This window comes from Talpa europaea (genome assembly GCF_964194135.1).
Source record: "Talpa europaea genome assembly, chromosome: 12".
Lineage (NCBI taxonomy): Eukaryota > Metazoa > Chordata > Mammalia > Eulipotyphla > Talpidae > Talpa > Talpa europaea.
Genome location: NC_140079.1, coordinates 64,900,524 through 64,922,407, shown reverse-complemented (window position 1 = coordinate 64,922,407; position 21,884 = coordinate 64,900,524). Strand labels below are relative to the sequence as shown.

Below are 21,884 nucleotides of genomic sequence, written 5' to 3'. Positions count from 1 at the left end.
AAGCCTAGCCATCACCAGCGAGGTAATGACGGGGCAGTGTAAGGTCAGGGTGAGACTCGAGGTGAGGGTTCTGGAGCTAGAATGCTGGGCTTTGAGTCCTGTCACCACTACTTACTGGCACTAAGACACTAGCAAACTTCTTTCTTGGGCATCAGCATTTCATCTCACAGCTGAGGGGAAATATTACCTAACTTAACAGGCCTCTTGTGACCATTTGGTGAGTTAACACATATGAACCAGCCAATACAGCACTGACCAGTAATGAATGCTCAGCTCACAGAACCTGCTATTGTTCTCACCTCCCATCAGGCCTAGGGGGTATCAGATAGGTCAGAATCAGGGAAAGGTCCACACCTCACCTGGCCACACCCTATATCCCCCATCTGAACCATGGCCTAATTGTAAAGAAGCTGATCACACACTTCTTTGCTGTCCTTTCCCCACTGGCAGGTTCTGTTCTTCTCCTGGACTGTCAAGGCCTCTTTGGTGGCCTCCTACTCCCCCCCAATGTGCACTTGCTGGTGGGACATACCTCCCCAGGCATTCACAGGACTGGGGGCTCAGTCAGACTCGCTCCTCCTCACTTCTCCCTCAGCTCCAATGTGGATCATTCACTGTCCGGAGGCACAAGTCTCACCCCACCCCAATCAGGAAAGAACTCCATCCAGGCCACACAAGCATGGCCTTGAAACAGGCTCTCAGCCTGGAATGCAGACCTTTGGTAGAGTCCAGGGGGTCTGTAAACTTGGATGGATTTTCTTTTTTTTAATTTTCATTAAGCTCTCACTGAAATTTATCATTTCCTTCAATGAGGAATATACCACAGCAGAGAATGCATCTGTGATTGTCACCAACAGAAACACAGAAGTCACACACTTTCATACCACATGACAGCTGTTGCGGACATCTTAAAATACTGCATTCAGTTCTCACTACTCTGAAAGCAAAGTTCTAGACTCACTACTAGATCTTATTATGTACATGTTCCTTAAAAAGTCAACTTACTACTTATATACTGAAAATATGTTTATAAGTGTATCTCAACACAGCTGGTTTCCTTTGTCATCCTGTTTCTTTTACGCATTTAAAATTATTATTCTGAGGAGTCACAGCCTTTACCAACCCACCAAAGGAATCCATGACACATAAAATGATTGAGACTCCCTTGCTTAAGAAGTTGGGGGTAGTGGGAGAGAGGACACTGACAAGACTACAATAGCAGAAAGCTGGAAGTCATGTAAATACTTACTGGACTGTGACATTATAATATTCTTCAGGAGTGACTATTTTTGGTCCACCAAAGTAGTCCACGACCCAGATATTGGTTATATTCAACTTGGCAAAGTACCAGTTATGGCTGGGAGGCCAGGTTTTCATCTCAGGGTGTCGAATAAACAATGATTGCTTTGCAAAGTCCGCTTCTGTTTCATTTACCTTAAGGACAAAGGTGATATGACAGTGACATTTTGTCTTTTCATCTGTTAGGGATGTGTGATTACTTACACTGTATGAATCCTGAAGAGCTTAGTTTTACATTCTGATTTCTAAACATTTTTTATTGACATAACTGACATCTAATATTTTATTAATTTTAGATGTACAACAATGATTTGCTATATGGATATATTGCAAAATGATCAATACGTAAGTTTAACATCCAATACCACATGTAGTTACAATTTGTTTTCTCCCTTTTTTCTTGAGAACTTTTAAGCTCCATTATAAATCCTGATCTTAAACTTAAGGAAGCAGGTGAAAATAAAGGAAGCTTAAAGAAACGCAGACAAGAATAAAGATTTCAAATGTTAGTGATAACAGAATGAAGTGGGCAACCAATTTTCTTTCTTTTCTTTCTTTTTTTTAACATTTCCTATACTTTTAAAAAATCTTTTAAATTTGTGTGTGTGTGTATATATATATATATATATACATATATACATTGTTGCTTATTTTTGTACAATATTTGCTTTCTTCTCTCAGGTGTAGTCCCTGTAAAATTCCCACCACCCATTCACCTGTGCACCATAACCATAGTCCTAAGGACCAATTTTCATCAGTAAACAGTAATTTTGAGCTACCAGGTAATTGGCACAGGGTCCTATAATAAAATGTCCCTGGTGCCTGTGCCAAGAAACATTAGCATTTTTATATCATAACATGCATGTTAAACCTGGAGATGCACAGAGGGGAAAAACCTTTAGACATAGCATGCTAGAACTCACTAGCATCTACCTATCCTCCCCCTCTTCTGTCAGGGACTGACACTCAGCCACTGATGTGTCCACAAAGAATTTCCAGACCATAAATTGAACTTGTTGCAGATATTCAAGGTTGACAAGGTCAGAGAGCAAATCTGTTGGCTCAGCAACCAGATCTGTGCTCCTGACACTGTGCCCTATGCCCTTCTCACAATTTAACTTTCTCCCCACGGCAGTCACCCTGAAGTCTAAATTTGCTTCCAGTACTTAGTAATGGGTACTCCCTTTCAGCCTACTTAGTGGGTGGTCTGCTCTAAAGGCACTTTTAAATTATGCAGACAAGGAACCCAGACATGAGAAACACTACAGTGTAAATGTGGTGTAGTGAGCTTGCATTATGCAGACACTTTCTATAGGCGTTTTACAGCTGATAGGCTTCAAAAATGGTTCAATAAATATCTATGGAACACCCCATGAAAGCAACTAACATAAACCTTTTGTTTTTATGAAATTATTTTACATACTAGAACATATTTTAACTTTCCATCTCAACCATCAATTTTATATAATTTTTAAAATATCTCTACCCTATTAACAAGATGATGCTTTTCTACAACCAGTTTCTTTCTTGTGGGGTCATGATTTACCTTAGTAACAACTCCTGACAGTATTATATGAACACAGAGGGGACTTTGGGCGTCAAATCCATGTTTCCTGCAGAAGTTAGTCTGTGCCAAAGACATGGTCAGCGTAGCATGTGAATTCTCCTGTGAAGAGAAAATGAAGACCCACTCACGTGAAATAATGTATCTGGAGAGGTAATGCATTTCCTAAATTGCATTCAGGCTGTCTGGGAGCTTGAACTTCCAAGAAGCAATGAACTGTAAACCACCACCTTCCACCCAGGGGAAAGATACTACTTAGAGACTAATCTGGACCCTTTCCCCCATAAGAGGGTGTAAGAGTTTGAAATTTAAAATTAGCTGACTCAGCAAAAGTTATTTGAACACTTTTTCTTAAACTCTTAATCTGCCCCCTATTCACCAGAGGAATTACAATTATCACCTAAATTCAAGGCTGATCTATAGCATTCATGGAAAGATTTAAAGGCTTAGACTCTTGTGAAGACTAATGCATAAATTGCCAGAATTGCTTATGGTTGATAAATTATACATTTTAGGCAAAAAAAAGTAGCTGAATCATGCTGCTTGGTTATCTTATCCTGGCAGACACTGTCATGTGATTTCAAAACTGGAGAAGTTGCTCATGCCTGTTCTAGAATAAGAGAAGTCTTAGATTCAAAACGGAAGGGAAGCACAACTCCAAGTTCTTTCTTATTCAGAAATTAGCTTCGCAAAAGGTATTGCTGAGCTCTTTGGTCCCGGCCACAGAAGCAAGATGACGAAAGGAACGTCATCTTTCGGAAAGTGTCGCAATAAGACGCACACCTTGTGCCGCCGCTGTGGCTCTAAGGCCTACCACCTTCAGAAGTCTACCTGCGGCAAGTGTGGCTACCCTGCCAAGCGGAAGAGAAAGTATAACTGGAGTGCCAAGGCTAAAAGGCGAAATACCACCGGGACTGGTCGAATGAGGCACCTAAAAATTGTATACCGCAGATTCAGGCATGGATTCCGTGAAGGAACAACACCTAAACCCAAGAGGGCCACTGCTGCAGCATCCAGTTCATCTTAAGGATTTCAGCAATCACGCAATAAATTTCTGGTTTTAAAAAATGAAAAAAAAAAAAAAAAGGTATTGCTGACATGTTGCAGCAAAAGTCACCCAGTGCCTTTTACAGTAGTTAGCACTTTAAACTCCTAGTGTTTTGAGTAGGGAATCTTACTATCTTTCGGTGACCCGTAACAGTGAGTCATGAAGAGATCTCCTTGAAATTATTAAGCCACATATTTGCTGTCTGTAAACTATTAGATAAGGAGACAAAAAGGTGGGAGGAGAGCGGCAGAGGAGGTCTCTCTTCATTATAAACTCATCTGTGGGTTTATAAGTTAGATAAAAACAAAACCTGTATCAAGCAAAGTTGAAAAGTTAGATAAAAACAAAACCGGTATCATGCAAAACAAAGACACAGATGAAGTCAAAGGCAGTACATAACTGACTGTCAAATGAATGATAGCGTTAAATGTATTTGAAGTTTAATGTCAGGAGTTCCTTGTCAGGATAGCCTGGAGTGATATAGAAACTACAGGGAACCTCACAGACTATTGAAAAGCAGGGTAGATGTGGTGAGAACATATTAAAGGGAAAGGGAAAGGTAGGGGTTAAGTATAACACTGTTAAACTATCCGCAGCCTATGCAACACGAGTTCAATCCCCGGTCAGCCAGGGAGCTACCAACATGGAGAAGGAGACCTCTCCTGTCCCGCCTGCTGCTCCCCTCAGCAGTTTATTTTCTGCCTGTTCTCTCTCTGGTGAATCTTCTCACCCCCTGCACCTCTGGCCTATACCTCAGTTCTTGTATGCATAAATAAATAAATCTTAAAAAAAAAAAAAAAAGGGAAAGGTGATTGCAAAACATGAAACTGGAAAAGTATAAGGCATGATGGGAGAGTAGTGAACAACCCATTTGCTTGAAAGAGACTTTCTGGAAATAGGGAGCTGACCATATCTGCAGCCAAGGTTGAGCATCCCTGATGCAGTGAAATGAGCTTGCTTTCAGCAAATGTCGAAGAGGCTGGAAAGGGCCGGGAATAAGGAAATGGTGAGCAGGGTGCATGCGCTGTGTTTAAAGGAGGCAGTTGCTTGTTTCTGCGCAGAGAATGCAGTCCCCCACCCCGGTGTCATGAGATCTTCCAATTTTTTAATAAGTTAGAATTTCAGATTTTTAATTGAAATCTCAACTTTTAAGTGCTGGAGAACTAATTCAAATTAATTAAATACAAAAGGCAGAACTCTGTATGCCAAGAAAAACTGGTCTGTGGAACATTCAGTGCTACCAGTCTGTGATCTGTGTTTGTTTTGTTTTGTTGTTTTTAGAGACAAGTTCCTGCAAAGGAATGCTGTTGTACAATTAGCAGAACATTTACTTTGGTTTGCGTGTTGAATATCTTTAGGGGAAATATTGACTGTAAGGCTCTCATGGCATACTGGGGCCAGATCAGGGGGTCAGTAGGAGCCTGTGGCTGAATCATCACTTTGGCATTTTGCAGGCCATAAGAGGGCAATGAAAATTTTTTGGTCAGAAGAAAAATTTGATCACAGGAAAATTATCCTGGTAGTCACTACAAAAATGGATGGTTGGAAGATTTGGGGGCAATCTATTAAGAGCCCATTGTGGTCTGAGTTTTGAAGGAACATGAACCTGGGGTGGAATTCCAGCTTGGCACTGGCTTTGGGTAAATTACTTAATCTAGCTGCGTCTCAAGTTCTTCGTTGGCAAGAGGACAGTGCTACCTTCTTCAAAGTTAGACTGGAATGGTAGGTAGGTGCAGAATCAAATATCAGTTGCTTTCATCTTATCTTTATCAACAATGCTGTACTTCCCCAGTTCACCTCCAATCTGAGATCTTCATCAAAAAGACCCCCCTCCAAATCAGCAAATCAGCCTCCATGGCTGGAGTCTGTGACTCTAGCCTCCCAAGTTATGTGTCACGTGGGACAGCAGGGGTCCATCAGCCAAAGATGAGCTTACCCCAAAAGGTAGCCACAGGATGAGGAGGAGGTGCAAAGATGGCCTTACCCCAAAAGGCAGGCACAGGGTGAGGAGGAAACAGACCTGCAATCAATTCTACTCCCTACTAGGGAAGCCAACACGCACAGGGGACCTAAAGTTTGCGTTAACTGTTGTATTCATCGCCAATGGTGTATAGTAGCTTCTCACGACAGAAGGGAAAACTCTTTAGGGGTCAGAAAAGAAACCCCCAAGCCACGAATACAGAGTGCTTAACTACCCAGCTATCTCAAAGCCTTGTAAAACTTTTAATAAGAAGAGTGCGGTTCCTGAGACACTGCGCCCCAAGACAACTCAGGGCTGAGAATTCACCCCCAGTGCGTGGCCCAGCGGCGGGGTGTGCTTGCACCGCCTGCCCTGCCCGCGCGGGGCCAGAAAAGGAAGTTTGGGCCGGACTGCAAGGCTCCTCTCCAGCAGCCTGGCTGCCTTTCCCTCCCAGGCAGGTCTCAGGTGAGCGCCACGCCGCCCGCCGCTCACCTGCAGGTTGCCCACGGACTGCTGCAGCGGGCTCAGGTAGAGGTAGGGCACGCCGGTGCCCGCGCCCGGGGGCCCGTCGCTGAGCGACAAGATGTCGGCGAAGGGCCAGCCGCGCACGGCCTGCTCGCTGGAGATGGTGGCCAGGGCGCCCCAGTCGCTGAGGTGCGTCACGAAGCGGGCCACGCGCGCCGCGTCCTCGCGGGGCGGCAGCGTCGGCAGCAGCGCCGCGGCGTCCCAGTCCCCGTGGTCCCGGCCCCCCCGGCCCCGCGCCGGCGTCACCAGCAGCGCCACGAGCGCGGGGGCCAGCAGGGCGGCGAGCAGCGCGCGCGTGGACCCGCAGGCAAGCCCGGCCATGGCGGTGACTCCGGCGAGACTCCGGCCCCGCCACCTCTGGAACGCAGGGCTGACTGGCGCGCCCGGGACCCGCCCATCGTGGAGAAGACCCGCCCCTTGCAGAGGGGGCCTTGCATTGGCCGAGTGCTCTAAGATCCCGCCCATATAGGAGAAGATGGCCACGCCCCTCCATGAAGGGCCAATGGGAGTAAAGGGATGGGAAAGGCGGGTCCCCTCTTTACGCGGCCACCCGCAGGCTGAGCGACTTGTTTATCCACCTCCCTGCCACTCCACTCCGCCTCTCTTAAAGGACCAAGAAATTGTCTTGGGCCTCCCTGGTGGCGCAAGGGGTTAAGAGGAAACCTGTGAAGCGATCCGCAGCCTCTGCAGCACGAGTTCGAGCCCAGGCCGGACAAGGAGCTACCCACATGGTGCAGCAGACCTCTCCTGTCTCACCTGCTGCTCCCCTCAGCAGTGTGTTTCACTCAATCTGCCTGTTCTCCTCACTCTGTCTCTGGTGGATACTCTCAACCCCCAACCCCCGCAACTCTGGCCTGTACCCCAGCTCTTGTATGCATAAATAAATAAATCTTTAAAAATATATATTAAAAAAAAAAGAAATTGTCTTAAATGGCATGTTTGCTTTGTTTGACAGAGAGAAATTAAGCCAGCAGCCTAAGTCACTCTGCTACGGAAAGGAATAGCCCCTTCAAACGCCCACGCCCACACACAAACACCCCTCCCTTTAAAATTTTTGCTGTGGGTTTCTGACATCTGAAAAGAAATGCTGCCTTTTCTACATATGCTCCACTTTTCTGTTTGCTTCACCACCTGCACCAAAAAAACAGCAAGGGCTTCAGGCGTGAAGGACAGATGCCCCAAAATGCTCAAAGGAACAGTTTTGGACCTATTAAGTCATGTGACTTGGCGTCAGAGGTTTCACAGACCTCACCCTGGGTGACCCTTCTCATCCATTTAAGTAACATTTCCTTCCATTCTTTCAGGGGTGCCTCCTCATTCTGATGTTCTGGGAACTGATAAACTCATAACACCTGACAGATTCTTCATCATTGAAGTTTTAGTCACATTGCATGGTGAGTCCTAATTTTTTTGGCCTGGCCTCAAATCCCCATTTTAATTGTTGTTGTAAGTGTTCCTTGGTGCTGGCACAGCTTAATATTGGCTCTGGTCCTCTGAAGCTGAGCTGTTCAACAGAGGTGAAACAACTTCACTCAGCTGCTATGGACCAGTCATCTGAGCAGGTGTGGGCAACAGGTATGTGAGCCAACAGCCTACCCCTACTTCCTGTCTGGAATTCAGCCTCCCTGTATTCAGCCAGAATTCTCAAGCTGGGTCAGAACTTGTATTTAGAACAAGATCATTTACCCTGAATGGGAGTTTTCAGGGTAAATGAAAACTCATACAGCTTTCACATTCAGGTAAGAGGAGTGAATAACTTCCTTCATCAAAGTTGTTTTTCTTTTTAACAACAGAATTTGGAAGAGTTTCAAGCTAGAGGGAAAGCTCAGTGGGAGAAATTAAATGGAGGGAAAATGGATGTATCATTTTCAAAACAATACAAATAGCACCTGCTGGACCACAAATAGTTCATCCTTAACCTATTAAGAATTTCAATTTGCAGTTCTAATTTCTGCTCTGCCACTATCATCATGAAATCATAGGACTTTCATGTCACCTTTTTTGGGTCTCAGTTTTGTCATAAAAAATGAGGAGTTGGATTACATGATATCTGGCAACTTTTCCTTCTTTGGGGGTTCAGGTGTTGGCATTCAGGTATTGGGGTTTCAGTGAGGAGGGTTCTTGGGTTCCTCTGGAAAAGGTTTTGGAAGTTTCCCCCTCAGTGGCACACAGTGAGTTTATTAAGGAAAAAAGATGTTTGCACAGACACAAATAGGGAAAGGCTGCGTTTTTAAAGTTTTATTAGGAAAAAGAGATGCCCCATATAGACACTGGCAGGTAAGAGCTGAATTTGAAAAGGACAAGCTTTATCAAAAGAGATGCCTGTATTAAAAAAAAAAAAAAAAAGAGAGACGCCTGTATAGACATAGGTGGGCAGTCTCAGGATAAGATCTGTGTTTGCCAGGTCAAGGGGTGTTCTTTTATAGTGTTCTTTGGGGGTGGAAGAAGGGTTTGTTCCTTTGTGAAATTTTATTAATTTGGGGTCTGGTTGGGTTGGTTTTCTGTAACTAATAATCCTTTCTGCCCCTACCTCAGATTCCTGTGGAAAATTCTTTAGCAGATTTGCAAGTTTAACAACTGGTTAATCATCCCTACCCCCACCTTTGGTTTTTGCCTTTGTGAGACCTTCCATCTAAATTTTCCTACTCTAGGGCCTCCCTGGTGGCTCAGGGGTTAAAGTCTCAGCACTATTAACTATCCCCACCCACTGGGGCAGGAGTTCAATCCCCAGCCAGGAAGCTAACCCACATGGCTCAGCAGACCTCTCCTATCTTGCCCGCTGCTCCCCTTAGCAGTGTATTTCAGTAGATCCACCTGTTCTGCTCCCCACTCTATCTCTGGTGAATCCTCTCACCCCGCCCTGCACCTCTGGCCTGCACCCCAATTCTTGTATGCATAAATAAAAATAAATCTTAAAAAAAAATTTCCTACTTAAGCTTCCATCACTACTATATTTTATTTTTTATTCATTTGCCAAATATGGGGGTTTAGTAAGTTTCAGAATGTGAATAATTATTTTGCAAGAGGACCAAAAGTGTTTTTTTTAAAGATTTATTTATTTGTACAAGCACTGGGTACAGTCAGAAGCGCGGGAGGGTGAGAGAATTCACCAGAGCCAGAGCCGGGAGCAGAGCAGGCTGAAGGACCGAAGTACACTGCTGAGGGGAGCAGCGGGCGGCAGGAGAGGTCTGCGCGCCATGTGGGACCCTCCTCCGGTGGCCGGGGAGCAGCCAGGGATCGAACCAGTGCTGCAGAGGCCGTGGGCAGCTTCGCAACCCAGCGCTCAACCGCTGCACCACCGAGGAGGCCACTAAAGTATTTTTTATTGCTATACTTATTGCTGGTATATAAAACAACAAAAGTCCTCTTTAGCTCCATTACAAAACAGGTGCCTAGAACTAAGCACCTCTCCAAGTGAAGCCCACGTCCAAAGTACTCTTCCTTCCTTCCTTCCTTCCTTCCTTACTCCCTCCCTCCCTCCCTTCCTCCCTTTATGGTTCCCAGTTAGATCTCCACTCAGATGTCTTCTCTCCAGTGCCTTCTTGACCACTCTTTCTAAGAAGGCTTCCTCAGTTACCTTGCCTTTAGACAGTCCTGTCTATTTCTTTCATCACAATCACCATATTCCGCAATGGCTCTATTTGTTTAGTTATTGTTCATTTATTTCCCCCCACTAGCACATAAGCCCTAGAAGAGCAGGAATGTTGTCTATCTCGTCCACCTCCCAACTCCCCAATGCACAGAGTAGGCAATAAATAAACATTTATTGAATGATTGCCTGACTTAATGAGTAATATTACTTGGAACCTTGTAAAGTTAAAAATAGGAAGTGAGGACAACTGAGCTGAGAAACAAGAATAACAGGAGGTGCTTCAACTCTTTTTTTTTTTCTCTTAACTTTTGGGTAGAAGAACTGGGGTGTAGGCCAGAGGTGTGGGGTGGGGGGGAGAGGATTCATCAGAGACAAAGTGGGGGGCAGAACAGACAGATTGACTGAAATACACTGCTAAGGGGAGTAGCAGGGGAAGAGTGGAGAGGTCTTCTGCACCATGTGGGTTAGCCACTGGCTGGATTGAACTCAGGCCCTAGTGGTGATAGTACTGAGTCTTAACCCCTAAGCCACCAGGGAGGTCCAGGTGCTTAACCTCTTAATTAGCAAATCCTCTTCATTGGAGTTCTGAAGAAAACTGTAAGCCAGGAGTGGCTGGGCTAACCATCCCAATCCTGCTTTTTCCATCTGGATTTCTCTCTGTTATGTGAACAGCCTAAACTGATCCTCATTCCAAGCAGGGAGTTATCTTTGTACACCTGGGCTTGATTCTAGTCAAAAGCATATTCTGTGTGCTCCCCCTTTCACACGGTATTACTTTTGTTTATTTGTCTAGATCACTAGCAGCCCTAGATTTTTCTAGGTTGGGAGATCTGTTATCTCCATATCTCAATAGCAAGCACAGTTGTCAAAATGAATTGCATCAGAACAGTTATACCAATTGCAGACAGTTCTCAGGTTGTCTGCAATGGTTCAGGAACTTTCTGCTTTGTGGTATGCATGCTTTAAACAGTAGGTATCTAGTAAAGGGGCGAAGACAGCTAGCTTTGGAGTCAGTCACTAAGTGCAACATTAACAGAATGATTACCTCATCATTGAAAAGGGAAAAATAATTACTCCAACCCATGAACATTAATATTAGAATCCTACTTAAATGAGGCCAGGAGGCTACAAAGAGAGTGCCGACGTGTGTGTAAATCAGCACACTGCAGGACCCAGCATGCTTTGCTTCTGGCACGAAGGTGGTGCTGTTTCTCCTTCCAGTGGAACTATGAAGGCGGTGCTTCAGAGATTATGCAAGAACTTGTTCCCCTTTGACCTGGAGAGATGCTGATGGGTCTCACCATGAGCACACTCCCCTGTCTGCCCTCTTGCTGTTGTTTGCTTCTAAATGAACACATTTTGTTGTTGGAATGACTGATTGTTCTTGTTTGAGGTCAACGGGGGTCTGCAATAACTCAGGGTAGTTGGTGTCAGAATTGAATTTAGGACAGAGTTGGTGCCTGGAGAGTGGGAGAACTGGTTGATGTGGGAAACCATCCCACACATTTGGTGTCAGGAGTGTTGTGGGTAGAATCTATTGCTGATACTTGTTTATTGTTTTTAAAGCCCGAATGATTCTTTATTGAACATAAAAAGGAAAGTACTTAAGGAGGCTAAAGCCAGGACTTTGAAGTCTGACAAGGTGGCCAAGTCTAACAAGGTAGCCATTTCCTTCTGTGAGGCATCTCTGGCCATATACCTATAAGTTAAAGTTCCCACTAACAAACCTATGTGAAAGCCTCTCAGTACATCATGGGTAAAGATGGGGTAAACATTTAAAAAGCTGAAACTTTACAAAATGTTTACTGAGTCCCCTCTTTTAAAAAGGTACCTCATGAAGAGCACCATAAATCTTTATTTCACTGCATCCTCTTCTCAGAACTTAATTCTCTTCTGTTCTACAAACAATATTCATCACAAGTAAGCTTATTATGACTCTAAGTTCCACTTGGATCTCCAAAAATATAATTTTCCATTCGACAGGAGGCAGATATATAGTGTGTAAAGGTAATCCCATTTAATTGGCTAACTCTGATGCCCTGGAGGGGCCATGGGCTGGTGAATAACTGCTGGGGAGAACAGTGGATCCTCAGGAACAGAAAACGCACACTGACCTGTTTCCCATGCTCAGCTTAAGAGAAGCACACTGCAGGGGCCTCCCTGCTGGCGCAGCATGTGAGCGCAGCGCTGTGAAGCTGTCCACAGCCTCTGTAGCGTGGTTCAATTCCTGCAGGGAGATGCCCACATGGCATGGCAGACCTCTCCTGCCTCACCTGCTGCTACCCTCTGCAGTGTCTTCAGTCTGTCTGCCTGTTCTGCTCCCCATTCTGTCTCTGGTGAATCCTCTCACCCTCCCACGCCTCTGGCCTATACCCCAGTTCTTATATATTTAAAAATAAATCTTTAAAAAAAGAGAGAGAGAGAAGTACACTCCTGACTTGACCAGAACTCATCTCAATACTTCATGTGCTCAACTGGGAGAACATTTTTGCACACAACACTAATGATAAATGACTGATCACAAAAATCTACAAAGAGCTGATGAGACTCAACAAAAACAAAGGAAATAATCCAGTCAAAAAATGGGCAGAAGAGCTAAAAAGAAATTTCTCTGAAGAGGAAATGCAAATGGCCAATAGGCATATGAAAAAATGTTCAACATCACTTGTAATCAGGGAAATGCAAATCAAAAATCTTACACCAGTGAGAATGGCACATATTAAAAAAACTAGCAACAACAAATGTTGGCGAGGTTGTGGAGGAAAAGGAACTCTCCTGCACTGTTGGTGGGAGTGCAAACTGGTCCAACCACTATGGAGAGCTGTGTGGAGATTTCTGGACCTACTAAACATAGAGCTTCCATATGATCCAGCAATTCCACTCCTAGGTATTTACCCAAAGGACACAGAAACATCAATTCCAAAGAGCACCTGCACCCCTATGTTTATAGCAGCACTATTTACAATAGCTAAGTTTTGGAAATAACCCAAATGCCCAAAAATAGATAACTGGATCAAGAAGATGTGGTACATATACACCATGGAATATTACTCATCATTCAAGAAAGATAAACACATGCAATTTGCAGCAACATGGATGGCGCTGGAAGAGATCATGCTCAGCGAAATAAGCCAGAAAGAAAAAGAAAAATACCGGATGGTCTCACTCATAGCAGGAATCTAGAAAACCTAAATAAGGGACCAGGAAAAAGAATAACTATAAGAAAGAAAATATCAAAATCAACAAACAACTATGAACCAGAGAAACTCTATGGGGGATGGGGGGGCGGGGAAAGGAGGGATTGAGGTCAAAATTGTATGTATTGGGGGTTGTAATTGTATGGGGAATATAAAAATAAAATTTAAATTAAAAAAAAGAAATAGAGTAAAGAGTACACAGGAACTCTATATACTATTTTTGCAACTGCTATGTGAATTTTAAATTATTAATATTAAAAATAAAAACTGACTTAGGAGACATCTCCAACTGTAAAAAAAATACTTCATGTGCTAGTTTATATAAACAATGGTTTATGAAATTATATAGGTTTCCAGTGTATAGACTTCTAAATCAACATCTGTATATACTATGTCATGTTTACCACCAGAATTATAGTTTCTATCCACCGCTGTATCACTGATCCATTTATCCAGTTGGATTTTTCTTAATAAAATGCTGACATTTTTCAAAGAACTGTCAACTTTAATGATGATTTCTAAAATGTTAGCCAATAACATCCTCAAAGAATCTTACCAATATTGGAGGTCTATCCTATTTTTTTCTTAAATCTATAACTGCAGCCAGCACAGCCCATCCTTAATTTAATGAAGCCACTTTTTTCTTTAACATTTAAACTAGGAGGCCCTCCATGGTGTCACAGGGTTAAAGTCTCAGTGCTATCAAGCTATCACCAGTCACTGCAGTATGAGTTCGATACCCAGCCAGGGAACTAACCCACAAAGCGCAGCAGACCTCTCCTGTCTCACCTACCGCTCCCCTCAGCAGTGCATTTCAGTGGATCTGCCTGTTCTGCTCCCCACTCTGTCTCTGGTGAATCCTCTCACTCCCTGCACCTCTGGCCTATTAAGCAAATAAAAATATATCTTAAAAAAATTTAAATTAAGATATCTCATGTGATAGACTCGGAAACTCAGCATTCCTCCATAGAATAACTGAACATTCTTGGGGGAGGGGAGTGTTTTTCATAACTTTCTACTAAATTTTTTTATTACTTGCAGCTTTCTCTTCTTTTTATCCTGAATTAACCCAACACTTTTTCTTAACCCCCACTCCAAAACACTACTTACCCAAAGTGATCCAGATTTTTTTATTTTTAAGATTGGAGAGTTATATCGCTATATACCAAGCAGATTACTTTAAATTGTATATTTGATTATCTTTTCTAGAAAGTCTCCCAGCCTGTTTTAAGAAAACTTAAATTCTTTTCTCCTTAATGTATATAGTAATTTATTTTGACAACTTTTCCTAGTCTAGTTATCTGACTGGGGTTATTTTTCTACAACAAAATGACTTTCTGAGCATTTAAATAAAATAAGCTTTTTTCTAAAGAAATTCTAGATCATATTTTAAAGCTAGTAGCTTTTTTTTTCTCCCCTCCTTCACATTTATAAAACTGTAAAGGAAAACTTTAAGTTACTTAGTGTGTGCTGATCAAATAAATTCCAAACATATTGGTAGTGCTAAAAAATAAAATTCACAAATTTAGAGATCTAGTTGGCTTTAGTAAATGGTTTATGAGTCAAGTAGCATTCTGTCTATGAGCTTCCAGGGTTTACACAAAATGGAGGGAATTTGTTGACAGAAAGAGGTAGTGTGAAGGTTATTAGCCAAAGAAAAGATTATTTCAAGTGAAGCCACCTACCTTTGGGGGAAGGTGGGGGGGGGGGTCGTATCATGCAGATATTGTAATGATCCTGACTGATTGAGAGACAGTGGCAATGGAGATGGAGTGACTTAAGCTACCAATTTTATTTATTTATTTATTTATTTTGTGGGACCCTCACCAGCAGCTGGGGAACAAACTGGCACTGCAGAGGCTGCAGGCAGCCTTGCAGCCCAGTGCTCAACTGCTGCGCCACCAGGGGAGGCCTTTAAGCTACCAATTTTAAAGCAACCAGTTATCATTAATAAACAGACACACAAGGCAAAATAGAGTGTCAGGAAGTCAAGACCAAATTAAAACTAACAGGTGGCCTGATAATAAACCTCTGAAAGCAGTATAAATATAGGAACTGAAATAGGTCAATCTGAGACACTTTGGGCTCCCTACCCATGGGGTCTCCAAAGACTTCTCCAGATTTTGACATCTGCCTCTGTTACAGGGCAGGGAGAGGGGCACCCCAGAATCTCCAAAGCTGCCTGCTCTAAAATAGTTTCTGCCATCTGCCCCATCAAGACAAAGACCTTTAATGGAAAGGAACTTTAATACTATTAGTGAACAATATAGAAAAGACAAAGAATATAGTTTCTAAATCAAGCAGCCAAAGTTACCCATCCCTTTGTGGGTAAAAGTCCACCCAAATGGGATTGGTCCAGAGCAAGGCCCAAAAGCTACAACTCTCAGGCACCTTCTGGCAGGGACCCATAGAAAAGGGTCAAAAACAGTCAGACAAGTCTGGGAGGAAAAAAGCAAAATCAAAATCAGGATAAAAGCTTCCATTGTTAACCTCCCCACGGATCTCTCATCCACATCTGTTTCAACCAGTCCAGGACCAAAAGCAAGCACAGTTTCGTCACATGTCTCTCTGCTCCATGTGCCTCCTCCACGTCTCCTTGTTCTTCATCCTGCTTCCTTCCTACCTCAGTCTCTTCTGCAGCTTCTTCAACTCCCTGCTCAGCTCCACCCTCCTTTGGGTGGGGCAGGGAACCTGGAACCTCCCCTTTTCCTGGGGACCACCCTGTTACACCCCCAGAGACACTATGCCTGGAGAAGTCTCGCTCTCCTCCCTAATGCCCTCCCCTGCAGGGGACATTGTGGGCTGGAATGCCTTGCTGCCCCTCTTAGGCAGTCTCTCAGACTTGGTCTTAGAGGACTGTAACCCTTTCCCTTTATTGCCAATTGCGTTGTATGCTTAGATTGTTGTGGTGTGGATTTCCTCCCAATAAAATCATATTATGATTCTATGTGATTGACTTGAATCATAAGTGAAACACTCCACTCTGGGGGATATTAGTACTTTTGAGGTCCAAACTTCATATTACACCCTGATGATTGGCCTGGTTAAGAATGGAGTGTTCTGACATATTTCGAAATTGTTCTTGCTTCCCTCCCCTGCCTCAAGCATCAGAGGATTTTTCTTCCATACTTAATGTGGGAAAGTGGGTTGAGCTCCTGGGGATAAATCTCAGAATATGATGAGGCCTTCTCCTGAAGTTTTTCACTCTCAGATATGTCCACACTGAGATTCTAGCAATTCATCAGTTAATGGTCAGTTTCCTTGGTGGCTTCACTCCTGAGTCTGTGCTCTGGTTAGCTATAATTCCCTATGTTCAATTGTCTCTCCAATCTTGGGGGAAACAGCTTGCTCTGTGCTCTCCCTTCTCTTATGAACTCCAAAAGAGTTAATTTTTCAGTCTGCTCAACTTTTCACTTGTGGTTGGGAGAAGGTGGCAACTTCGAAGCTTCTTCTTCTTTTTTTTTTTTAAGATTTATTTTATTTTATTTATTTATTTATACAAGCACTGGGTACAGTCAGAAGCACAGGAGGGTGAGAGAATTCACCAGAGCCAGAGCGGGTTGCAGAGCAGGCAGAAGGACCGAAGCACACTGCTGAGGGGAGCAGCGGGCGGCAGGAGAGGTCTGCGCGCCATGTGGGACCCTCCTCCGTTGGCCGGGGAACAGCCGGGGATCGAACCCGCGTCACAGAGGCTGCGGGCAGCTTCGCAACCCAGCACTCAACCGCTGCGCCACCGGGGAGGCCCACTTCGAAGCTTCTTATGTGCAAAATTGGAACTGGAAGTTGTTCATCCACTCTTAATTTCTTTTGGTTTTACATGCTGAGCAAAACCCTGGATTCCTGCCTCTTTGTCTCACCCTGAGGACATCACATTCTAGTCGCTGTCTCAACTGCACTCAAAAGTTGGGCCCCTAGGAGACAGGAGTAACTCAGTGCCTAAAGTCTTCCTACCATAAGTTTATTTTACCCATTGTTTCCATCAATAACTTGTTTGGCAACATATGCATTCTGGAGTCATCTTTACAGCTTTTCAAGTCCGCTTGGGAATGGAAGGAGGAGGCTGCAGGACCCCGAGTCCAAACTGGTCAGAGCCAGATTATGACACATGCACATAACAAACAAAATTGACCAAAAGTACTTGAGAACTCATTGTAATCTGGAATTTGGCCTCTTTTTGTGAACATAAAACATATGCGAAAGCATATAGTAACTGCACAGGACTTCCCAGAACACACCTTGCCAGCTCCACCAGCCCCAAAAGACTGGCCCCTTACTTGCTAATAAAAAGCAAAACTGGGGCCTCCCCTGGTGGTGCAGGCGGTTGAGCACTGCGCTGTGAAGCCTCTGCAGCGCAAGTTCATTCCCAGCCGACAGGTGAGTGTCCCACAGGGTGCGGCAGACCTCTCCTGTCTCGCCTGCTGCTCCCCTCAGCAGTGTACTTCGTCGTCTGCCTGTTCTGTTCCGTGCTCTGTCTCTGGTGAATCCTCTCACCCTCCCACACATCTGACCTGTACCCCTGTTCTTTTATAAATAAATAAATAAATAAATAAATAAATCTTAAAAAAAAAAAAAGCAAACCTGTACCTCATTCAGCGAGACTCCTTCTAGAAGGATCTCCCTGGAGCTCTGTCTTTCGGTCCATCACTTGTAATAAACCCTAAAGCTCTTGCCTCTGATCAGTCTTGAGCCCTCATGGCATTCTTTTTTTTTTTTTTTTAAGATTTATTTATTTATGCATACAAGAGGTGGGGTGCAGGCCAGAGGTGTGGGAGGTGAGAGGATTCACCAGAGAGAGTAGGGAACAGAACAGGTAGATCTGCTGAAATACACTGCTGAGGGGAGCAGTGGGTGAGACAGGGGAGGTCTGCTGCACCATGTGGGTCACCTTCCTGGTGGGGATTGAACTTGTGCTGCTGTGGCTGTGGATAGCTTCATAGAGCTGAGACTTAACTCCTTGCACCACCAGGGAGGCCCCCTCATGGCATTCTTGAGTCAGGTAGTCAAGGCCCCTCAGACAAAGCCCATGCCTGCTTTCCAGTAACACCTGTGGCTGCTATATTGACCTGGCTGCTCATTACAGCACTGGCACCTAATTTATCAATAATCTTTCTCGGACTCCTTCAACTATCACCTGAAACAGCTTAAAAGCTTCTGTGTTGTTTGAGCTACTGTGATTTTTTTTTGTTCCATACAGCCAAATTTAATCCCACTGATCTTATTATGACTTGAGTTCAACTACTCTAAAATCTAAAATCAGATTTTTGGCAGACATTTCCAACATAAAGTTGATTGTAGCAGCAATTCTGTACTGCAGATTAGAACATTTAGTTACTTGGGGAGCATAATTTTAAACTACTGTATCCTATCATTTAAAATTAACATAAGTCATAGTGTTTTGTTGAGAAATTTTTGTCTGCGTGAGCAGCTTACTAGCATCTGCTTTGATTTTTTTTCCCCCAACTAAAATGATCTTAGCTCTGCTTTAAGGCAGTATTTCTGTTTCCCAAGTGCCTCTTGGGTTTAAAATGCAGCTTTATTGACTCACTGTAGAACAATGGATTCAAATCTTTGGGGGTGGGCCCCCGGACTCTGTTTTAAATGAATATCTCTATAGGTCCTATATGCACTAAAATTTGAGGTTTGAGGGATGACTTTTTCTTTTACAAGCTGGTGTAGACCCCAGTTTTCTTTTTCTTTTTTTAAAAGATATGTTTATTTATGTATACAGGAGAGAGGTACAGGCCAGAGGTGCAGGAGGGGTGGCTGGATTCACCAGAGACAGTGGGGAACAGAACAGGCAGATTTACTGAAACACAGTGCTAAGGGGAGCAGCAGGTGAATCAGGAGAGGTCTGCTGTGCCATGTGGGTAGCTCCCTGGCCAGCTGGGGATCAAACTCGTGCTGCAGAGGCTGCGGATTGCTTCATAGTGCTGTGCTTAACCAACAGTTTTCTGAAAATGCTCTGACTTCAGCTTTTAGGTAGTCCTTTAATTCATATTCTACTGCTGAGAGGAAGAGGGCCACACTCAGTTATGTGTTTGAGTAGAATCCTAAGTTAGCATTAAAAAATTTTATCCAGGTCTTTTTTTGCCGCATCTACTGCGAGAATGAAGACCATTCTCAGCAATCAGACTGTCAACATTCCAGAAAATGTGGACATATCCCTGAAGGGTTGCGCTGTTATTGTGAAGGGCCCCAGAGGCACCCCGCAGAGGGACTTCAATCACTTCAATGTCCAACTCAGTTTGCTTGGGAAGAAAAAGAAGAGACTCCAGGTTGACAAATGGTGGGGAAATAGAAAAGAACTGGCTACTGTTCGCACTATCTGTAGTCATGTACAGAACATGATCAAGGGTGTTACACTGGGCTTCCGTTATAAGATGAGGTCTGTGTATGCTCACTTCCCTATCAACCTTGTTATTCAGGAGAATGGGTCTCTTGTTGAAATCCGAAATTTCTTGGGCCAAAAATATATTCGCAGGGTTTGGATGAGACAAGTTGTTGCTTGTTCAGTATCTCAAGCCCAGAAAGATGAGTTGATTCTTGAAGGAAACGACATTGAACTTGTATCAAATTCAGCTGCTTTGATTCAGCAAGCCATGACAGTTAAAAACAAGGATATCAAGAAATTTTTGGATGGTATCTATGTTTCTGAAAAAGGAACAGTTCAGCAAGCTGATGAATAAGATTTAAGTTGTCCAGCTACAGAGCAGCAAGATAATGGATGATTTCTTAGACCTATTTGTGATACATCTTTAAGATGCAATAATAAAAGTCGTCATTGATTTGGGACTTTTTTCCTTAAGCTGATTATCTTTCAAACTTTTAAGCAAATGAACAGTTCAAGTCAGTTCTAGTGTGCTAAGAAAAGTAACAAGAAACAGTTGTACAGGACTTTACAGAGAAAAGGCTTGAATCTGATTTCCAAAGGAATATCAAGGGTGTTACAGGCAAGAGGAATATAGTAACAGTGTCAGATGACTTGAAATTGTTAATTGGATATAGAAGTTAAGAAATTTTGTAGTGATCTAAAATTGAATGTTGTGAGGCAAGTATGCGTCATTCCCTTGTCTATACCAGTAACTTTTTGTGAAAAGGCAACTGAGAAATAGAACAAAGAGTTTTGGTAAGAGTTGGAATATTGAGTTTATGATAAACATGGTTTCAGTGCTCCAGGATCCTCTCAGTCTTAAATCTTTGATTTGCTTTAGGCATTTATTTCAGCCTCCTAGTCCCTCATAATTTTAAATTAAGAAAAAATATATAACAATCACTTGGAACATGTATGTTTTAGTGAAACCTTAAGCCAAATAAATAGGGTTTTTCTATATTAAAGAGTTAATCTTTGGTTTGAAAATGGTTAAATTTTTGATATGTAAATTAAATACTGTAGTGTTTAAAATTGAAAAAAAATTTATCCTTTTCCTTTTAGTAATTAAAAGCATGGTGATATTTCTTTCATCAACAGCACAGTTTCTGTTGAGATTACAATCTCACACCCTGTTTAATCACAACATTGTCGGTAGAAATACTATCTGGGGTGGACTTCTTGAGAACATGAGTCCACTCCTTGTTTTAGCAATTCTACATTGTGCCCTTGAAATATATCTGAGTGGCAGGGTATTGCCTGCTTGGATTAAGTTGTTTGCCTTGATTGTTTGGATTTGTTTTCACAGAACTATATTTTGGAGCTGCACTATCAGCCTTTGAATATTGTTAGAAGCATTGGGTCACTCCGTACTCCAGTAGAAATTTGTTACTGGCTCTGGGGAAAATAGGGCTGTGGGTGAGGGCTTTCCCACCATAAAACCCCCCTCTCTTCAGGAGTACCCATGGAGGATTGTCAGGCCTCACTATCAGAAAGAACAATGCTTTCAAAGAATACTTGGTTTGCTTTAATCTAATGAATGTGATAAGTAAATTACTACATGGTCCTTTTTGCCATGGTTTCTGAGAGTTTTCCCAATAACCTGTGACATGCTTTGAGCAAATGTACAGGACTTGGCTCATGTATTACTTTGTGTTTGCCCTCCCCCTGAGTTACTTGTATTTTATATATATCTCCTTCATCATGAGTACTGTTATGAGTACTGTAACATTTTTATTGTATGTGCTTTAATAGATGATTGCTAATCCTTTATAGAAAAAACAGGGGAAGAGGGGCGGATGGGGGGGCCTCCCTGGTGGCGGAAGGCATTAAGTCTCAGCACTATGAAGCTATCCGCAGCCACTCCAGCATGAGTTCGATCCCCGGCCAGGGAGCATCCCACATGGTGCAGCAGACCTCTCCTGTCTCGCCTGCTGTTCCTCTCAGCAGTGTATTTCAGTAGATCTGCCTGTTCCCCACTCTGTCTCTGGTGAATCCTCTCACCCACTGCTCCTCTGGCCTGTACCCCAGCATTTGCATGCATAAATAAATAAATCTTTAAAAAAAAAAAAAAAAGAAAGAAAAGAAAACTGGACAGATGGAAACAAAATCAGATCTTCTAAATCCAGGTCTGATTTCCTCTGCTTTGCCAGCATTTCTATCCCTGCATACCCTCCCCACCCCAACACACACAAAAAGGAAATAAATTTTCAAAAATCCCATAAAAGAGAAAAATAAAAATGATGTGGCTTATAAGTATCACTATTTCCAGATTGAAGCAATGGGACTTTTGGATTTTCCAGGGTAGTGTGGGGCATCAGGCACCTCAGTA

General features: G+C 43.2%; 3 protein-coding genes across 3 annotated transcripts; 2 read left to right on the top strand and 1 right to left on the bottom strand.

Annotated features, from left to right (window-relative positions):
• Window positions 1-1,245: 1,245 nt before the first annotated feature.
• Window positions 1,246-6,717, bottom strand: CREG1 (cellular repressor of E1A stimulated genes 1; the record flags this gene model as incomplete). The annotated part of the gene is made up of 3 exons (XM_084248873.1): window positions 1,246-1,434; window positions 2,846-2,965; window positions 6,364-6,717. 3 exons carry the CDS (start codon window positions 6,715-6,717, stop codon window positions 1,246-1,248), a joined length of 663 nt encoding a protein of 220 aa, XP_084104999.1.
• LOC311180794 (large ribosomal subunit protein eL37-like) lies at window positions 3,597-4,021 on the top strand (the record flags this gene model as incomplete). Its single annotated transcript, XM_084248758.1, has 1 exon — window positions 3,597-4,021. The coding sequence occupies one exon, from the start codon at window positions 3,597-3,599 to the stop codon at window positions 3,888-3,890; it is 294 nt and encodes a 97-aa protein (XP_084104884.1). The 3' UTR covers window positions 3,891-4,021.
• A 12,560-nt stretch (window positions 6,718-19,277) lies between the features above and the next one.
• Window positions 19,278-19,871, top strand: LOC311181966 (large ribosomal subunit protein uL6-like; the record flags this gene model as incomplete). Its single annotated transcript, XM_084250474.1, has 1 exon — window positions 19,278-19,871. Exon 1 carries the CDS (start codon window positions 19,293-19,295, stop codon window positions 19,869-19,871), a length of 579 nt encoding a protein of 192 aa, XP_084106600.1. The 5' UTR covers window positions 19,278-19,292.
• Between the last annotated feature and the right edge of the window lie 2,013 nt (window positions 19,872-21,884).